This window comes from Otolemur garnettii, unplaced genomic scaffold (assembly GCF_000181295.1).
Source record: "Otolemur garnettii isolate 467f Iridium unplaced genomic scaffold, OtoGar3 scaffold00191, whole genome shotgun sequence".
Taxonomy (NCBI): Eukaryota; Metazoa; Chordata; class Mammalia; order Primates; family Galagidae; genus Otolemur; species Otolemur garnettii.
Genome location: NW_003852586.1, coordinates 2,736,048 through 2,756,491, shown reverse-complemented (window position 1 = coordinate 2,756,491; position 20,444 = coordinate 2,736,048). Strand labels below are relative to the sequence as shown.

General features: G+C 39.6%; 1 protein-coding gene across 1 annotated transcript in view; it reads right to left on the bottom strand.

Moving 5' to 3' along the window:
* Positions 1 to 2,662: 2,662 nt before the first annotated feature.
* The window catches only part of TMPRSS11D (transmembrane protease, serine 11D), a 46,927-nt gene continuing 29,145 nt past the window's right edge, over positions 2,663 to 20,444 (bottom strand). Inside the window, exons 7-10 of the mRNA XM_023507593.1 lie at positions 18,833 to 19,032; positions 11,776 to 12,035; positions 9,490 to 9,632; positions 2,663 to 2,824 (exon numbers count right to left, since the gene is read on the bottom strand). Coding sequence (XP_023363361.1) covers positions 2,663 to 2,824; positions 9,490 to 9,632; positions 11,776 to 12,035; positions 18,833 to 19,032 — 765 coding nt within the window. The remainder of the gene's footprint in view (positions 2,825 to 9,489; positions 9,633 to 11,775; positions 12,036 to 18,832; positions 19,033 to 20,444) is intronic.

Below are 20,444 nucleotides of genomic sequence, written 5' to 3'. Positions count from 1 at the left end.
TTACTCACAGGGCCTGTATTACTGTTCCAGACCTATTCTGCCAGTGTCTGCTACCAGAGAAGATGCCCGGCTTTCTCTGGTTGCCCAGAGAGACAGGGAGTGTCCTTCCAAAATATCCCCAAGGGTGTGAGCCCTATTGTTCCCACTGCTGCCACTGCTGCTCTGTGCTGGGGGGAGGAGGGGAGCACAGCCTCTCCCTTTCCCGTATGGTTCCTTCAGTCACTGTTTTCCCCTTACCCCTGTGCTGCAGAATCAGCACAGGCCTGCAATAGCCTATACCCTGTCCACACCTCTAGAGAAAATGCCCAAGAATCTGGACTCCATGGGGGATAGGCTTCTAGATCTCAGGGTGAGAGTGGAGGGGAGTGCTGGGAGTTCAGAATTGTCAGTAAAGAATATATACAGTTTTATACAATTTTATGCCTGGCAGGAGAGTGCCATGGCACCCCAGTAGTGGAAGAAGGTCCAGTGTTTAGAGGGTCTCTCCCATGGGATAAAATGAGAGGACATTGGATTTCTGCTCACTTGTTTGTAGAAAGTACACTGTGAGCCATTCTCATGGGGGAGGGGACTCCCATCCTCCTGGTGACTGATTTTGTACCTATGTTTGTATCCTTGGGGTCACAGCCTGACTCAGCAAGGTTGATGTGTGTTCTTCAACCTTCTCTCTTGGCTCAGCTCCAAACCATCGTCTTACTTGCTAAACTTCTGTCCTTTAACTCTCCTTCTGGATGGGAGCCTCTGTGGAAAGCTGCCTCCAGTCAGCCATCTTGCCTCCACCTCCAAAATATACATATTTTATTTACTAAGTAACTTTTTAATGTTTTAAATAAATAACCTTTTTCACTAGTTTCTACCAAATAAATAACTTTTTATATAGCTTTCAATATATGATAAGAGGGCTTGTGCATACATGTGCAGGCACACATGCACACATGTTCACACACACACTGGGCACACACATGCACACCCAAACATATGTGCACACACGTGCACATACCCGCCCAACATAAGACTCCCTCAGATGCTGGCGTGGCTCTATCCTCACAGGTGTCAAGGGAGTACTAGGCCCACCTGCGGCAGTTTGGGGCCTGATCATATGAAGCAGGAAGCTCCAAGGCTGAAGTCCAGCCAGTAATTCTCTCACTGCAAAACCATTTAAATAAGTTGTTTTGGATTATCCTTCAGAAATCATAAATTTCGTAAATAATTGGGCTGGGAAAAAAATTTAAAATGTTTATTTGACAAAGTGTAGCAAAGATTTATTTGTATATTTTGCCAAGAGTTGTTTACATTTTCAACTTTTTTTTTCCAGTGAAAGAAATAGCTTGAATATAGGCCTTTTTGTCATTTTACATTAGGAAATGCAAGAAATTTCCCCCACAGTGCATGAAGCTATGCCAGCCCCAGTTGCAGAGGTTAGGCGGGAGGCACAGGTGGGTGCAGCCAGCCATTAGGGGCTCCAAGGGCATGTGAGAGCACACTACATGGGGCACTGTGCCTGTAAAGCTCTATGGATTTTATTTATATTGTTTAGTGGTGTGTGTGTGAAAGAGAAAGTTTCTTTTTTTCAAAATAGTTTTATTGGTATTAACCCATTTAAGTTTTCTCTGTCAAATCAAATCTTCCCTTTTTTCCCCTCTTTCATTCATTACTTGGATTTAGCAGCTGAGGACCCTTTCACTCTCAAAAATAACTGGCAGTGGTGGGAAGTCTGTAGCGGGGAATTCTTACCTAATCTTTAGTTGTTAAAATTAACATTATTTGTCATATAAAGGCTTTATGTAGTTGTAAGGTACCTAAGTAGGTTGTGTAGCTGTGTTTCAGCTTCTGTGTGGACTAGATATAGTCTCTCCTTTATGTAGAAGGAAGGATTTTTTTTTCACAGTTTTTGGCTGGGGCTGGGTTTGAACTTACCACCTCCAGAATATGGGGCTGGCACCCTACTCCTTTGAGCCACAGGTGCCACCCTGATGAAGGGTGTTTTTAATAAAAGTAATCATAAAAATTATTTATAATTCTCTTGGTCTCAGTTGAAGAGTGAACTATTTAAGCTCAGATTTTAAGTACCTGAAATTCATCAGTTAGTTTCTATGGAAGCACGTTCTTACAGGATAATTAAGATTGATACAGGCTATGCAATGGTTTCACAGTTTTAATTTTAGGATTCACTACCTATAAAATACTGAGTAAACAGAAATTTTAATTTAATCATGTTTTTCTTTCCTCACATTATTCTTTCTGTCTTGAATGTTGTTCCAGCACATCTTTCTTCCCAAGTTCCTGCACTTTCCTCACTTGTCAGCTCCCTAAGAAAAGGTCCCTGACCTTCAGACTTGTCCAGGCTCCTCTGTTACACACTCCCAATGTGTTTATTTTCCTTCCTACCAGCACTCACCATGATTGTAATGAAATTGTTAACTATGTGATTTGTTTAATATGTTTCTTCTGTTACACAGTCACAATACTATGCAATATTCATATAGTTTACTTGAGAAAACAAAAGCCTATAATAATAAAGAAAAATTAGTGCTTATTAAATCATATTTATATAACATGATATTTAAATAAGATACTTCTAGTTTCTTTTTCAGCAAAAATGAAGTTTTGAAGTTTAAAAAGGGACACTCTACATACGTGGCAACAGAGATTACTTATTGCACTAGACCCCAGTTTTCTGGGCGATCCAGTCACGGTAGGCTGTCACTCGGGTGTACACTCCAGGCTTATCTGGTTCACCACACCTGTCTCCCCAGCTCACTATCCCCACAAGGAACCAAAGCCTCCGTGAGTCTTCTTGCACCAGTGGGCCACCAGAGTCACCCTAGAGGAAACAGTGATTGATTACTTAAGTGCAAAGACAAACCCAAAATATTAAGTTCATTTTTATGGCAGTGGAAGAAGTCACATCCATTATATTAATAAAGTCAGCCTATTTCCTCTTGAAATATTATATCAAGAAATGTAAAAATTTACCAGGATCCTGTAAGGATATGAGTTGTCCCTTCAGCATGTCTGAGGAGAAGCTGAGATGGGCACTCCCAAACCTCCTCTGTCACTGCCCCACTGCTTCCCACACACCCGGCTCGCCACCTGCAGGAAGCCACCTGTGACCTGCCTGCCCTCCCCACTCTCTCCTGTTCCAGCTTTGGGAGTGATTAGTGTCTTCTTGAAGATACCTTCATCCCATGTATGTCTCTGTCATTGCTTCTTTCCCAACTTGACTACTTCATGTATATATATATAGTTCTAGGTTGGTTGGTTTATTGTTATGATTGGCTATTAAGGGTCTCATAGGTGTGTTTTGCTTACTGCAAATATTACATTTACTTTCTATTATTCACCAAAAGAATACTTTTGGATGATACACTATATATCACACACCATGGAGGGTGCTAAGGACCGAAATGTGAGTGAGACTTGTGACTCTATAAACACACACTTGTGTGCCCATTTGAACTTGCTCCTGCTGTTCACTGTCCCCAGCATAGCGGCTACTGTCTCTGCATCTCTCACTGCATTTGTGATCCTTATTCAAGGTCTGTTTTCCCAGGTGTACAGTAAAGCCCAAGAGGAAAAGGGGCATACCTGTGCTGGACACTACTGTAGCCCAAGCTTCTAGCCTTTCGAAGTGCTAAGGAAATATTTGGTGAATGAAGGAGTTTTGAGAGGTCTTAGCATCCAAGACCTGGATGCAGGGAAATAGCACGAGAAAAGCCTCCAGGGCTCTGTACTCTGAGAGGAGTGTTTACAGTCTTGGCTACAAGAGAACTCCCTGACCCATGGCATGATATAGGCAGCTGCTTAGAGATTTCATAAAAGGTTTCTCCCGAAAAGGACCCACATAGAACACCACAAGCAGCTGAGCCTGGAGCAGCTTGAGCAGGTGCCACTCTGAAGGCCTGGGCATAGGCCCACGCAGGCTTCTGAGGGGGAGGAGGTGCCCAGGGACCCACACCCTGGAGAAGGTCTGCTGTGAATGAAGGAGTGAGACTGATGTGTGAATATAGGCATTGTCCACAGTTTCTTACCCACACTGCTGCCTGGGTGGAATCATAGCATTTTCAGGCTGAGTTTGGGCTGATTGTGGTGCCAGGTCTGGCCTTGCTGGGGAGGGGTGAGGAAACCAGGTTCCCAACATCTGGGATTGTAAACACCATTATGCATTTGGCTGCTTTGGGACTTAGTCTCAAGAAAACTGCACTGTATAGTCTCCTGACAGTACAGAAATACCCCCACCTTCTCTGGGCACAGGCTCAGGAAACTATTCCTAGATAAGCAAATGCCTGAAGAATATGTCACCACCAGGCTGGCTTAAAGATGTCTTAAACATAGAAATTAAAGGCCAGCACTCACCTGAGTTTATAAAACTCAGGGGTCTAATAAAACAATCACACAAAGAGAAAGAGAAAGAAATAAAATAGCAACACAATAGAAGTTCAGCAAAGACAGAAAGACAGAAAAAAACAAAGAAGCTACAAAATTAGAAATCAATTAAAGATATGATAAGAACAAAGCCTCACATATCAATATTAACCTTGAATATAAATGGATTGAGTGTTCCACTTAACACATATAAATTGGCACTATGAATACAAAATTAAAAAGTATATGATCCAACTATATGCTGTTTACGTGAAACCCACCTTTCCTATAAAGACACGTATAGACTGAGAATAAAGGGTAGAAAAATATTTTCTATGCAAAGGAAACCACAAATGGCATACTTATATCAGATAAAGCATACTTTAAATAAAAAACCATAAAAAAGACAATTCAGCAAGAGGTTATAATGTTCCTAAATATAAATGCACCAATCATTGGAATACCCAGATTCACAAAACAAATATTACTATAAGTGAAGAAAGAGCTGGACACCAAAACAATATTAGTGGGAATGTCAACACCTGACTCATAGCACTAGATAGATCATTGAGACAAAACCAACAAAAACACACTACACTTGAAATGGACCTTAGACTTAATGGACTGAACAGACAATTACAGAATGTTTCACCAAGAGCTACAGAATATACATTAGTTTCATGAGTATATGGAACATTCTCCAAGATAGACCACAATTTTAGGGCACAGAACAAGTCATAACAAATTTAAAAAAATTGAAATCATACCACATATCTTTTCAGAATACAGAGGAATAAATCTAGAAATCAATATGAAGAGAAATTTCAGGAGCCATACAAACACATGGTGTTAAACAACATGCTCCCAAATGCTCACTGGGTCAATGAAGAAATAAAGATGAAAATTATTGTGGGGGGTAAGGGGGGAGGGGACAGGGGTGGGTGTGCTCCTACTTAATGGGCAATGTTAAGGTATATGGCATACCTGTTAAGGGTGGGACACAATTATAAGAGGGAATTGACCTAACAAATGCAAACATTGTGATCTAATTTGTTGTACCCTCAAATTAACCTGAAACAATAATAAAAAAAATTAGTTTTTTTAAAAATGAAATAAATAAATAAATAAAAACAAAAAAATGAATGAAAATGAAAACAGCATACTTAAACCTGTGGGATATAGTAAAAGCAGTGCAAGAAGTTTCTTTATTTTTTTTAAAGCAAATTTTGCCTGATAAGCTAAGAGGAAATTTATAGTGTTGAATGCCTCCATGGAAAAGACAGAAAGATCACAAATTAGTAACTTAACATCACACCTTAAGGAAGTAGAAAAACAGGAAAAAACAAAATTAAAACTTAGCAGAAAAAATAAAGATTAGAGCAATACTAAATGAAATAGAAGCCAAAAAAATTATAAAGGATCAACAAAACAAAAAGTTGTTTATTTGAAAAGATAAACAAAATTGATAAACCACTAGCTGAACTAACCAAGAAAAGAAGGGAAAAGATCCATGTAAACACAATCAGAAATGAAAACAGAGACATTACAACTAACACATAGAAATGCAAAAGATCATCAGATACTATTATTAACATCATATGCTGACAAAATAGAAAACCCACAGGAAATGGATGAATTCCTGAAAATATACAACCTCCTGAACTGAACCAGGAAGAAATAGAACTTCTGAATAAATTCATGATGAGTAGCAAGATTTAATCAGTAATAAAAAATCTCCTAACAAAACAAGCTCAGGATCAGACAAATTCACAGACGAATTCTACTGAACATACAAACAAGAACTGGTGCCAATTCCACTAAAACTGTTCCAGCTGACTGAGAAGGGGTGAATCCTTCCCAACTCACGTGGTGAAGCCAGAAAGGATGCAGCATAAAGAAGGGAACTACACACCAATGTCTCTGATAAACAGAGATGCAAAAATCCTCAAGAAAATAATAGCAAACTGAATCCCACAGCACATGAAATGAATGATTCACCATGATCAAAGGGATTTCATTCTGGGGATACAAGGATGGTTCAGCATATACAAGTCAATTATTCTCCACACAAACAGAATTAAAAGCAAAAGCCATGTGATCATATCAGTAGATGGAGAAAAAGCATTTGATAAAATCCAGGATCCTTTCACAATAAAAACCCACAAAAATTGAACATAGAAGGAATATACCTCAAAAAAATAAAAATTATATATGACAAAACCACATCCAGCATCATACTAGGTAAGGAAATGCTGGAGGTATTCTCCCAAGGAAGCAGAACAAGACAAAAACATCCACTTTTACTACTTCTGTGTAACATAGCACTGGAAGTGTTAGCTAGAGCAATCAGGCAAGAAAAAGAAACAAAGGACATTCAAACTGGAAAAGTAAAAGTCAAATTATCATTGTTTATTGGTGATACAATCTCAAACACAGAAAACCCTGAGGATTCTTCCTAGATGTGGTAAGTGAATTCAGCAAAGCTTCAGGTAGGTTATAAAATCAATATAAAAAATTAATAGCATTTCTATACACCATCCATGACCAACCTAAGAACCAAATCGAAAATCCAATCTCATTTACAATAGCCAGAAAAAAATACCTAGGGATAAATTTAACCAAGAAAATGAAAGAGCTTTGCAGCCACAAATCATTGATGAAAGAAACCACTGATTACACCAACAATGAAATAATAGTCTATTCTTATGAAATGGAAGAATCAGTATTGCTAAAATTATCACACCACCCAAAGCAATCTATAGACACAATTCAGTTCTTATCAAAATACTAACATCATTTTTCACAGAATTATTAAAAAATTCTAAAGTTCATATGAAACCAAAAAGAGCCTGAATAGCCAAAACGCTCCTAAGCAAAAATAACAATATTGGAGGCCTCACATTACTTAACTTCAAATTATATTATAAGACTACAGAAACCCAACAGCATGATATTGGCATTAAAATAGACATGTAGATCCTGGAACAGAATAGAGAACCCAGAAATAAAACCATATACCTACAACCAACTGATCTTCAACAAAGCAGACAAAAATATACTGGGGAAAGGGCACACTCTGCAATAAATGGTGCTTGGAAAATTGGATAGCTACATGCAGAGAATGAAACTGGATCCCTATCTCTCACCATACACAAAAATATACTCAAGATAGATTGAAGACTTAAGTGTAAGACCTGAAACAAAAAAATCTTGGAGGAAAACCTCTTCTGGACATTGGCTTAGGCAAAGAATTTCTGACAAAGACCTCAAGGCAAATATGATAAAACAAAAATAGATAAATGAGAGGTAATTAACTAAAATGTTTTTGTACAGCAAAAGAAATAATCAAGAGTATAAACAGAAAACCTACAGAATGAGATAAAATACATATTTGCAAATTATGTGTCCTATAAAGGATGAATATCCAGAATCTACAAGGAACTCAACACAGCAAGAAGAAAAAAAAAATAGCCCCATTAAAAAGCAGGCAAATGACATGAACAGGCATTTCAAAAGGAGATACACAAATGGCTAAGAAATGTGTGGGAAAAACTGCTCAACATCACCAGTCATCAGAAAAATGCAAATTAAAACCACAATGAGATACTACTCTATTCCAGTTAGAACAGTCATTACTAAAAAGTCAAAAAGGAATAATGTTGGCACAGATGCAGTGAAAAGGGTATACTGTTGGAGATCAGTAGGGAGATTTATCAAAGAACTAAAAGTGTATCTACTGTTCTGTCCTCCAATCCTACTATTAGGTATCTACACAGAGGAAAAGAAATCATCATATCCAAAACATACCCACACTTGTATAAACATTATCCCAGCACAATTCACAATTGCAAAGATAAAGAATCAACCTAAGTGCACATCAGCTGATGAGTGGATAAAGAAAGCATGGTATATATCTACCATGGAGTACTACTCAGTGATAAGAAAGAATGAAATAATGTTTTTTGGCAGCATTAGATAGAACTTGAAGCAATTATCCAAAATCAAGTGACTCTGGAACAGAAAAGCAAATGCCATCTTCTCCCTTAAAAGTGGGAGCTAAACCATGGCACACAGTATGGCAGAATGATCACTGAGGACTCAAAGGGGAGCTGGGCAGGAATGAGGAATGAGAAACTACCTGTGTGGCAATTAAGGTGATGTGTACATCAAAAGCCCAGATTTCTCACTATATGATATGTGTGTATGTAGTGGAATTCAACTTGTACCCACTAAATCTATTTAAATCAATAAAAAAATTATTATGCCATAAGATATAATCACATCAATTAAGTTTAAATAATTTAACTTAAAATGTTAATATTTAAATTTTATTTTAACTACTTTGAATTGAGATTTTCATATTTGTTGTTTGCTTTTGTCTTTTAGGCAAGAGAAATTTGCCTAAGCCCAGGAGTTGAAGGCTCCTGTGAGCTGTGACATCACAGCACTCTACTGAGGCGATAAAATAAGGCTCTGTTTCTAATTAAAAAAAAAAAAATCCCTGACTAGATCCAACTAGTTATGTATTTTCTTTTCATGCTGTTTCCCTATTGTGGGTGCTATTGTGACTCAAATAACTAGTCTTTTAGTACAAATTTTATATATTTAAGGTGTTCCAATTATTATTTATTTCTCAAAATTCACTAATTGTCTATGACTCAAATGTTTACTTTTTATTTAATCTTCCACAGCAGTTAAAACATGGAGATTTATGATATTAATTCTAGTGATCATGGTCCACATTAACAACAATGGTAAAATAGAAATCTGTGTTGCTTAGTATGTGCCTGACATATTTAATTTTCATTTAATCTGTAGTATCTAAAAAGTTAGGTACTATTATTGTTATGGTATTATTGTTATGGAGGTTAAATACTTCAAATCAGGTCTCTATGATTCCTGAGCTTTGCATAGAGCAAACTGTGATTTGGTACCTCAGAATTAGTGTTTTTGTGATAGATTGGATTCATAAAAGAATCTTGTTTTTAAAATCTAGATCATACATTTCCAGAGAATTAGAGCTGTGTACTGTAACTGTTACTATTATGCCAACCAAGCTATTGCATGCTAGCAGGTGCTTCTGAGTTTTGGAGGATGATGTCGGTGAGACTGTCATGCACTTACCTGGCATGCATCCACTCCGCCTTGAGGTCCCCCAGCGCACAGCATTCCAGACAGGATGGCTCCATCATAGCCAGATGGTGCATTGCACATGTTATTACTTATTATTCTGACCTGTCCTTGCCTTAGATCTATAACTGTGGTGCCTGTTTAGTATAAAAGCAGAAAAAATGGCCTTTGGGATATGTACATTAATGATTTTATGATTAACTTGAAAATAAATAAATGTACTACAAACATTAATTCCTATTCAGCAATATAGAAAAATCTCCCAAAGATGTACATGGGGTTTCTCCCCAGAAAAAAATCCCCATAAGAGAGAAAGAAGCATAACCCCATCACATTTATGTTTTTCTTTTTTTCTTATCTTTGTGTTACAGTGGCCCTTAGATCTTCAGAGAAAACAAATAAGTTTGTTGCCTTAAAATTGTCTGGTAGTATTTGAATTACTCATTGATGGATTTTGGATGTGAAGATTTCGTATTGAGTAACTTTTAATAGAGCAGCAGAAGAGAAACGTCTCTGGTTCCAAGACTAAAACATTAACTAATTTTATATTGATGCACTCTCAAAAGGGCACTATGATATTTTTTCATGACTGGTATAAATATTATTTATTACTCCAAGTTACTTTGGGTTAAAAATAAAACATAATAAAACATTTTCTAGAACAAGTAATGCTTTGTATTATTCCTTGGGGAAGTGATCTACAACATGTGTAAAAGCCCAGAGAAGTTGTTGAAGCTTCTCTTCCACTCCTGGGGAGATACTTTCATGCTCCCCTTGGTCCAATTTGCTGTCTCACATTACCCTCCTTTTAACTTTCATCTTACTCATTCAATAAACAAGTACAAGCATGGATTATATACACATGTAGTGTGCTGCCATAGAGGCAGGATTTGTTTGGTCCCAGTGCACCTTAAAGAGTGATTAATATCTTAAAGGCTATTAGTCATTTTTCTTTTCCTTATAGGAAAGCTGTTTGAGTTGTATAGAATCTCTGAATTACTGAATAACTCATGTTTTCTTATCACTTTCTTTTAAATTTCCAATAACTATATTAGAGAATTACTATATTTGAGAATTTCTTTTTTTTTTTGACAACATAATGAGCTTATATTTAATATAGTATTCATCATAGGGATGTTACTCAATCTCTTCTCCATTTCAATGTTAATATAAAGGGTTTTTTTTTACATTAAATATGTTTTCTATTTCAATATCAGATGTACTGAATACATCTTTCTAAATGTTTTTCACCCAGAGAAAAATGTTTCAGTTTTTGGCTATGTGATATCTAAATACCATATTAATTTGATCGATAAATCAAAAATATAATAAAAATAAGGAGAAAAGACTACTCAACAATTCAGGAGGCAGTAATTATAACTTAACAGTGGAGATTTCCTAGGATTCTGTGTAAAAGCTTCCTTCTTCCTGTCTGAAAATTCTTAAACTATGAATTATTATGTAAATTTCAACCATCTTACTTCTTGGACCCCCTTTCTAACCAGCACATACAAATTATAGGCTGAATTATTTAGTGCATCACTTGTTGTAAAGAAACATTTTTTCCAGTTACCAATTTGTTTCCATTTTAAGGGAAACAACAAAGAATATGAAATTCTCCTATTTACTGTTTCTTGGAAACTTTCAGACAGCAAAGCTCACTTTTAGTCCCAACAGCACAAAGGTTTTTAGGGCAAGGTTTGATTCAGGAGGTCCTTCAAAGTCACATCTGTTTGTTTCTCTTCGGAGCATATCCCCCACGCAGCACAGACGCCTGTGATGCTGAGAACTGTACCCACTAAGAGAGCCCTGGCACCTCCAGCTCCACTGCTCCGACAACAGGCAACACTGACACAGGGAAGTGAGCGTAAGGTCAACTGTGTTGGAAAATGTAGTCATGATACTTGGATCTTGAGGGAGGGCTGAAGAAACCAAACCGAAGAAATGGTTTATATATATAATAATTCTATCGGACATGAAAATGAACTCTTTCCTTTTCTGGAACTCCAGATCGTATGTTAAGGCTAAGAGGTGCCATGTGACACAGCCTCCCAGGGAGCAGCCATTACAGGAATCGAGAATTTCTGATAATTTCTAGGGGCATTGCTTTGCTTTGCTGAGGAAATTCAGGGCTAGCAAGAGCTTAGAGTGACTAAAATATAGGATGGTTTTGTCTGTAGAATCTGTCCTTTACATGTTTCCTGGTTTAAAAAATTACTTAACAGCAAACGAAAGGAGGTTGGGTTACTGTTAAAATCTCTATTTTCCCGAGACACTCACCGCCGTACTCCAGCGCGCCCCATCCCGTCACGAAGGCTGGAGAGCCTGGCAGGATGTTCTGGGCAGCCTCCGGGAGACACACCCTGCGGATGTTTTTGTCAAAGGTGACGCTGTTCTCAAGTTCCACCACTGCAATGTCATTCTCATGCGTTGCAGGTCTATAACTGTCGTGGATTATAATCCTTCTGACTCCTATTCTCAGCAGAGGAGACACCGTGTAAATACCAAAGGTGGCCGCCCATTGGTGAGGATTAGAGTTGCTACAAATATGAAAACATGCCATTTGAATATGGAGTTTATGAGCATTTTAGATTTGTATTTATCAACCTCCATCGCCATCTGGGAACTATAGGATCTGTATCTCTTCACTATATATTTCAGCATTAGAAGCTGGTAAATACGTTTAACTCTTCACACAAAAAATTAGTGGTCATTTGTCTAAAGGAATTGAGAAAGATTTTAGAAAACAATCTTGGTATAAGGAACATCTTGGTATTTTTCTATTCCAAGGAGGATATTCTGATACTTTGAAGATAGCTCCTATAACACAAATTTCCTCCTTGATATCTCTCTACCCTTCCATGCAAGAAACTAGAAATCTGAAATATGAACATCTCTTCCTTTTTCCTCTCTTTACTTTTAGCCAGAAGCTACATTTAAATAGTAGTTATTACAAGGGACACCCTTGTCTTATTAATAAATGAATGATTTTTCTGCACTAAGTCTGATAATTACTGGAAATTTTGTTACGTGTGTGTATGTATATGAAGGTCTTCAGAAAGTTCATGGAGAATGTGCATCATGAACAAACTATGCATGTTTGGATTTCAAATTTGTTTTTCACTGAAATGAACTTGTACTGACTTGTTATAATATGTCTGGGCAGGATCTAGTTTGAAGCACTGAAAAGGAAAAAAAGAAAAGAGAGACATCAATTTGAAAAGAGGCCCTATCATAGCAGCATAAAGTCTGAAAAAAATGAAGTAAAACAAAACAAAACAGACAAAAAAAATCAACAATTTTATGGTAAAGTTTGGGTGGAGGAAGGTGAAATTATTGGTACTTTATAAAAAGTTTATTGAGATAATGCCCAAAAGAAATCCACAGTTGACAGATGGATAATTAATTTTAAGAAGGAACAAGCTGATGCTGAAGAAGCTCGCAGGGACAGGCCATCCACATTGTTTGTGCCCTGACTGAACAGGACCAGTGACAAACAGCAGAAACAGTAGCCACAACATAGCAGCCCAGTGGCTCTAGGTGCATAATTCTGACCAAAAATGTAAAGTCAACCTGACAGGTGCTCAAACTGCTGCACCAGATCAGGTGCAGACAGGAGCGGAACTTTGAATGGAAATTTTAAACAAGTAGAATCAAGGTCCTGAAGCATTTCTTGGGAGAATTTTAGTAGGAGATGAAACATGCTCTGCCTAGAACAATCCTAAACACAAAGCAAATCAGAGCAAGCTACCAAGAGGTGGGCAGAATCCAGTCAAAGCAGAAGTGGACCAGCCAGCAGGCCTTGGGGTGCTCAAGGAATTCTGCTTGTTGGCTTTCTGGAGTGCCAAATGAGCAATAACATCTGCTCATTCTGAGAGTGTTTTGAGAGCATTAGCCAAAGCTTCAGCAGAAAGACATCCTGGAGATCTTCAGAGAGTTCTTCTCTGCTGTGCTCCTGTCCACTCCTCTCATCAAACAAGGCCAAGTTTGCAAGATTTTCAGTGGGAATCATTAGGCATCCATCTTACAGCCCTGATTTGGCCCCTTCTAACTTCTTTTGTTTCCTAATCTTTAAAAATTTGGGGTGGATTAGTATGGGGGTACATACAATTTGTTTGCATTTGTAGGATAAAGTCTGAGTTGTAGTTATGACTTTTAAAGGCACTCTGAGAGGCCAAGGTGGATGGATTGCCTGAACTTATTAGTTCAAGACCAGCCTGAGCAAGAGCAAGACCCTGTCTCCAAAAAATAGCTGGGCATTGTGGCAGGCGCCACAGCTACTTGGGAGGCTGAGGCAAGAGAACTCGCTTGAGCCTAAGAGTTTGAGGTTGCTGTGAGATAATACATTACTGTACTCTACTGAGAGTGACAAAGTGAGACTCTGTCTCAACTAAAAAAAAAAAGACTTTTTAAAGGGAACTCATTTTTCTCTAGTTAATAGTATAAAACCTCTGTGTTGACATGGTTTAATTCCTAAGACTGCTGGCTCTTTAGGGATGGATTCAATGGATAGAATAATTATTTTAAAAAGTGCCTTGAACTTAATGGAGCTTATATTGAAAAAAATAAAGTTTATATGTTTTATTTTTATCTTTAAGTTTCATTTTTTTCATAAACTTATTGATGTGTGCGTACGTAAGCAATACGGGTGTATATACACATGTGGGAAGAGAATGAGAGTGGGCACTGGCATTAAAGAAAAGGAGGACATTATCTTTGTGACTTAGGATTTGAAACTTTTTGGTAAAATATAAAAAATACAAACCAAAAAGTAAAAAAATTAATGAATTTCATTTAATAAAAATTAAGCATACCATAGATAAATTTACCAGATGTATAAGAAAACCTAGGCCATTATTAAACATACTGACAATGTATAACATCTAAAATTTTGTAGCATATATTTAAAAAGTTTATAAACCAATAACAAATGAACAGGAAAACTATTATAAAGTGGACAAAGAATATTCATGGAAACTCATGAAGGGGACACCTAAACAGCTCCTAGTCATGTGTGAAGATGCTCAAACTCACAAGTAATCTGAGAAAATGAAATCATAAAAATGAGTATGTAATGTATATATAAAAGAATGGCAAAAATTAAATAAGAAGGTAATACAAATGTTTGTGCAGAAAGAAATTGGAACTCTTTTTACATTACTGGGGAAGATGCACGCTTCCAGAAAGCATTCTGGCATACACAGTGCACAGAGTGTGTACTAGTGGGTATGCATTACAAAGACACTCCTGAAGGCTAATAGAAAGACACATATGTGCTGTGTGGCAGTGAGAGATAGAGCAACCGAATTGGATGAAGAACACGGGGATGCATGTGATGGGCAGGTGTGAAAGATGCATGTGATAGGTACATGTGACAGCTGCGTGTAACAGATGTGTGGGAGAGGTGTGTGTGATGGATACATGTGAAGGGTGCATGGACATGCATGTGATGGATGTATGTGACAGGAGCATGTGATGGATGTGGGTAACATGCATGTGACAGGTGCATGTGATGGGTGCATATGACAGATGCATGTGATGGGTGAGTGTGATGGGTGCATTTGACAGATGTGTGTCAGGGGTCCGGGTGATGGGTGTGTGTAATAGATGCGTGTGACAAGTGCGTGTAACAGATGCATGTGATGGGTGTGTGTGACAGAAGGTTATGCAGCAGGAGACCAGATAAAAATTCCCAGGCTTGAGTGAAAACAGCAAGAAATACTGTGTGACACATACACAATGTCACTCACATAAATTAAAGACCCCCCCCCACACACACACCACTGTGGACTGAAGGCACAGGTGTGCTGAAGATGTATTTCACACAGGTCCTTGTGAGGCAAGTGGGAGAGGAGGCTGCACTGGGGCACCCAGGGATGACAGGAGGAAAAAGCATAAAGTGAGAAAAAGCCTCATACCAATTGATGAAAGTGAAGATCTGTGGACTAGGGGCTAACTAATTTAACATTACTCCTGTGGATTCAATAAAAATAAAATGTGACCAAATAAGACTAATTGAAGAATTGTGTGGAATTTAGGTAGTAGCATTAACATAGGAAATAAAAATCATTTGTCTACAAAATACTTTTATAAGGTACTCTTGTGTAAGAGTAAACCCTAGTTAAAAATTCTGAGGAAAAAATATTAAACAAATCTATGATTTTTTTTATGCACATCTACTTTTGGTCACAGTCTTTACAATGAAGACTCTGAAAAGGCCCCTCTTTCTCGCCTTTTCCCTTTCTCTTCTCTTCTCCGCTCCCTTCTTCCTTTCTTTCTGTTCTTCCTTTCCGTTTTCCCCAGCAAGTGAATAAGGGCATGGCTTTGGAACCAGTGAGATTTATACTTAAGACTTGGCTGTGCCACATATGATAGCATTATTTATAGCAAGTTAATTGAGGTCTCTGGTTCTCAGGTTATATATATGTAGACTGTGACTGACACTCTCCCTGCTGTTAAGGGACCCCTGCTGTTATGTGAAGCACAGTGCTTGGCTCAAGTTAAGAACTCAATGAAGGTAACATTTGTTTTCATTAATTGTGTTCAGCAAGCCATCATCCAGTGCCTGCTTCATACGACCAACATCTAAGTGTCTGGGAGCTCAGCTCACTACTGGGGGCATCTGATAGGAACAAGCAAACTCTGAAATCACAAGGACAGCTGTTACAGACAGATCAGCTTCTGGGGAACATGATGAGAAGACAGCAAGGGGAGAGCTTCAAGAAGATATGGAAATGTGATAGCTCCTCTCTGTCAGGCCTTGTCACATCTGTGTGCTCTGGGGTAAGGTTGGTCATGCCCCAACGAGGCATCACTGCAGGCTCTCAGAGAGGACCAAGTGTCTCTGCGGGATCTCAGTGGGACCAAGTGTGACTGCAGGCTCTCAGTGAGGACCAAGTGTCACTGTGGGGTCTCAGTGAGGACCAAATGTCTCTGCAGGGTCTCAGTGGGACCAACTGTCACTGCAGGATCTCATTGAGGACCAAGATTCACTGCAGGCTTTCAGAGAGGACCAACTGTCACTGTACGGTCTCAGTGAGAACCAATTGTCACTGTGGAGTCTCAGTGAGGACCAAGTGTCACTGTGGAGTCTCAGTGAGGACCAAGTGCCTCTGTGGGGTCTCAGTGGGACCAACAGTCACTGTGGCATCTCAGTGAGGACCAAGTACCTCTGTGGGGTCTCAGTGAGGACCAAGTGTCTCTGTGGGGTCTCAGTGGGACCAAGTGTCACTGCAGGTATGCACCAAGATTGACTGTAGGGTCTCAGTGAGGACCAAGTGTCTCTGTGGGGTGTCAGTGAGGACCACGTGTCTCTGTGGGATCTTAGTGGGACCAAGTATCACTGTGGGGTCTCAGTGAGGATCAAGTGTCTCTGCAGGGTCTCAGTAAGACCACGTGTCACTATAGGGTCTCAATGAGGACCGAGTGTGACTGTGGGCTCTCAGTGAGGACCAACTGTCACTGTGGGGTCTCAGTGGGACCAAGTGTCTCTGTAGGGTCTCAGTGAGGACCTAGTATCACTGTGGGGTCTCAGTAAGGACCATAGTCTCTGTGGGCTCTCAGTAAGGGACAAGTATCTCTGTGGGGTCTCAGTGAGGACCAAATGTGACTGTGGGCTCTCAGTGAGGACCAACTGTCACTGTGGGGTCTCAGTGGGACCAAGTGTCTCTGCGGTGTCTCAGTGAGCACCAAGATTCACTGCAGGGTCTCAGTGAGGACCAAGATTCTCTTCAGAGTCTCAGTGAGGACCAAGTGTCACTGCAGGGTCTCAGTGAGCACCAAGATTCACTACAGGGTCTTGGTGAGGACCAACTGTCACTGTGGGGTCTCAGTGGGACCAAGTGTCTCTGCGGTGTCTCAGTGAGGACCAACTGTCACTGTGGGGTCTCAGTGAGGACCAAGATTCTCTGCAGGGTCTCAGTGAGGACCAAGTATCACTGTGGGGTCTCAGTGAGGACCAATGTCTGTCACTGCAGCTCTTAGTGACAAACACCCTAAATCAAAGTTTGATAATTCTGTATCTTTTAAAATTTCAAATTTATTTATGGTGTATAAAAATTTTAAATTATAGGACAGCTATAAGAAAAATTTGGAACAATTTGGGGTTTACTAAAGCTTTAATTTAGAAACTCTACTCTGGTTTCGTAACAAATAGTCTATAACACTGTAGCACTGTGTTATAGGGAATGCCCTCAAGTCTGAAAAGGATTTCTTTAAAATTGTCAAGATTTCAAAAAATTTGAATAGGTGGAAATTGAGATGTAGAAGGATATTAACATTTCAGAGAGAAGCAGCAGACTGAGCAGATGCTCAGAGGTAAGGAAATATAGGCAGAGTCTTAGGATGAGGGCTGTTTCTCTAAAGTTCAGGGCATAGGCTCTGGGAAGTGAGTCTGGGCCTGACTGTGGAGGCTGGAGGTGGGTGGGAAGGAGGCAGATGCAGACCAGCCCAACACACCGATCACCATCACACTTCTGGGTGAACTTTTCAAGTTTAGTTCATGATCACTGAGATCTAAGATGCCTTAGTAACAAGGTAGGTCTGGAACTAACAGATTTTAGTCATGCTGAAGCCTAAAATCCTCCTATTATGAGCAGTATAAGCTTTTCTTTACTGAGAGGGTAAAACATCCTCGTGTCAGCAATAGTGCTGAGTCACCTCAATTGAGAATTCTCACAGCCTATCTAAACTTATTTTATTTATATTTCTCACTCAGTGTTTTGTGTATTCTAATTCCATCATTAGAATATAAGCTCCTTGAAGGCAGAGGCAGTATTCTGTGTATATTGTAGCTTCTTTTTATGGAACACTGTGTTCATACTAGATACTCAATTATTTTTTGAAGAATAAATTAATGGCCTGGGACAGTCTCTACGGTAACCATAATCCTGCCAACCAGCTTCCATGATATCACGTTCAAATCTTCTAAAGCAATTCATTTTGTTAACATTTAGCACAGGTTGACATTAATGTACTTGATTCTACCAAACATGTTAAGACATAGATAATGATATTGTCCCAACTTGAAAAGCAAATGAGGTTTGTGGCAGTTCAGTAAATTTCCTAAGCTTGCATAGCCAAGATTTAGATTAGACATTCTGACATATAAATATTTGTTTTTTACTATGATGATACACTATAATCTGAAACAGAGAAATAGCAGTAAATTAGCAAGCTAAAGGAGGAAAAGTATTTTTGCACTCATGAATAGGAAGAAAAGACTTTCTTTTTGCTTTGAATTATTTCTGGCTCAGTCCAATCCTGGGGCAGTGGGTAGAGTCTTTCTGCACCTGTCTACCCTAACTTTCCTCAGAGGGGGAGGAGGCTGCTCCCTTACCTTTTGAAGCAGTGTGCTGCCGTCAGTACCCAGGCCTTACTGATGAGGACACCTCCGCAGTGGTGGGCACCGTGCACCTGCAGGCTGACCTGCCATGGCCAGTCACCCACCTGTGCCCTAGAGCTCCCAGTGACTCTCTCCTCAGACAGAGTTAGTAAGTCCGGACGAGCCCCACATTCTGATGAGAAAAAGGCATCAGTCTGCTTGAAAGAGCATGTCCATTTGCACCTGGGGATACTGTGTAATTCACATCTCCCATGTACTGTTCCCCAGGACATGTGAGAATTTCCAAAAAGCATGATCAGTGTGTCTACTGTGCTTACAGGTTGCTCTTACAGGGTGCTTCTGAATTTAATTGGCATCTGGGTTTTAAAACCTGGAAAAGCTTCAGAGTTCTCTGGATTGCTAATGCATAGGGGTTACGCGTGGTCAGAGCTGGATGCACCCTCTCAGGCCACACACTTGGGGGCACTGCCTTCCTCCTGACAGTGCTGCTGCTCAGAGCATGCCCTGTGGGCATCCCAGAGCTTATCAGAAATGCTGACCACAGACACCAGGGACAGATCAGAAGCTATGTTTGGAGACAAATTCATGTGTACATTGAAGTTGGGAGAAAACTGGTCTCATCTGAAAGCTCATGACAGAGGCTCAGCCACCGCCAGGCCTCAGCTGCATCTCATCAAAGTGCCCTTAAAAGGAGCTGCTGGAGGCCACAGAGCACCCCAAGGCCAGCGGAGCACCCTGGAGCATGCGTATGTGTAAGGTTTAGTTAAAGAGTCTCAGCAGGAACCCAAACATTCCACTGGCCAGCACTGAGACAGGCTGGGTGGGCTGACCGTTAATTCCTCTCAAATCCCATTTCCATGATTTGTTTTCTTTACTCAATTGGTAAGAAACTAGAAGTAAATCACATGATTTCTGTTGCTGGCTGGATCCCAGTGCCGCTCTGTGTCAGCAGAACACCTACCGCGGGCGTTTCTTTCCTAGTAGATTTCCCAGGTAGGGGAGAGCCAGCTTCCACTGAGAATGTACATGGCGTGCAGATTCCTTCACTGCAGATTCTTGAGCAAATCATGTACACACATTCTCATTAGAAGTTAGCATGGGCTGAATGTGTAATGAAGTGAGCAGCCTGGGAGGGTGGCTCCACCTTGTGAAATTCCGTAAGCATCTGAGGCAGGCTGGCTATAAAGGCACATTGAATTAATCTCTAACTACACTCATTTGGCCTGAGAAGTAAACTGATATTTTCTAGAGATTATATTTCTGCTACCCTAACCTGAGAGTATATAGAATTATGTTGGAAAGTAGTGACTTTTCCTTCAGACTATAGACACCAAACTGATAAAACTTTATCATTCTTTGTATTGTATCTTATGATTAATCTAAATCTTCCCCAAACAAGCAATTCTGGTGGTTAAGAGAAGCCACACAAATGGTGCCAGCAGACATAATTTAAAGTCTATAGAAATGTTACCGGACAGCCAAAGTTGTGAGAGTAGAAATGCTACCAGACGGCCAGGGCAGTGAGGGTAGAAATGTCACCGGACAGTCAGGGCAGTGAGGGTAGAAATGTCACCGGACAGCCAGGGCAGTGAGGGTAGAAATGTCA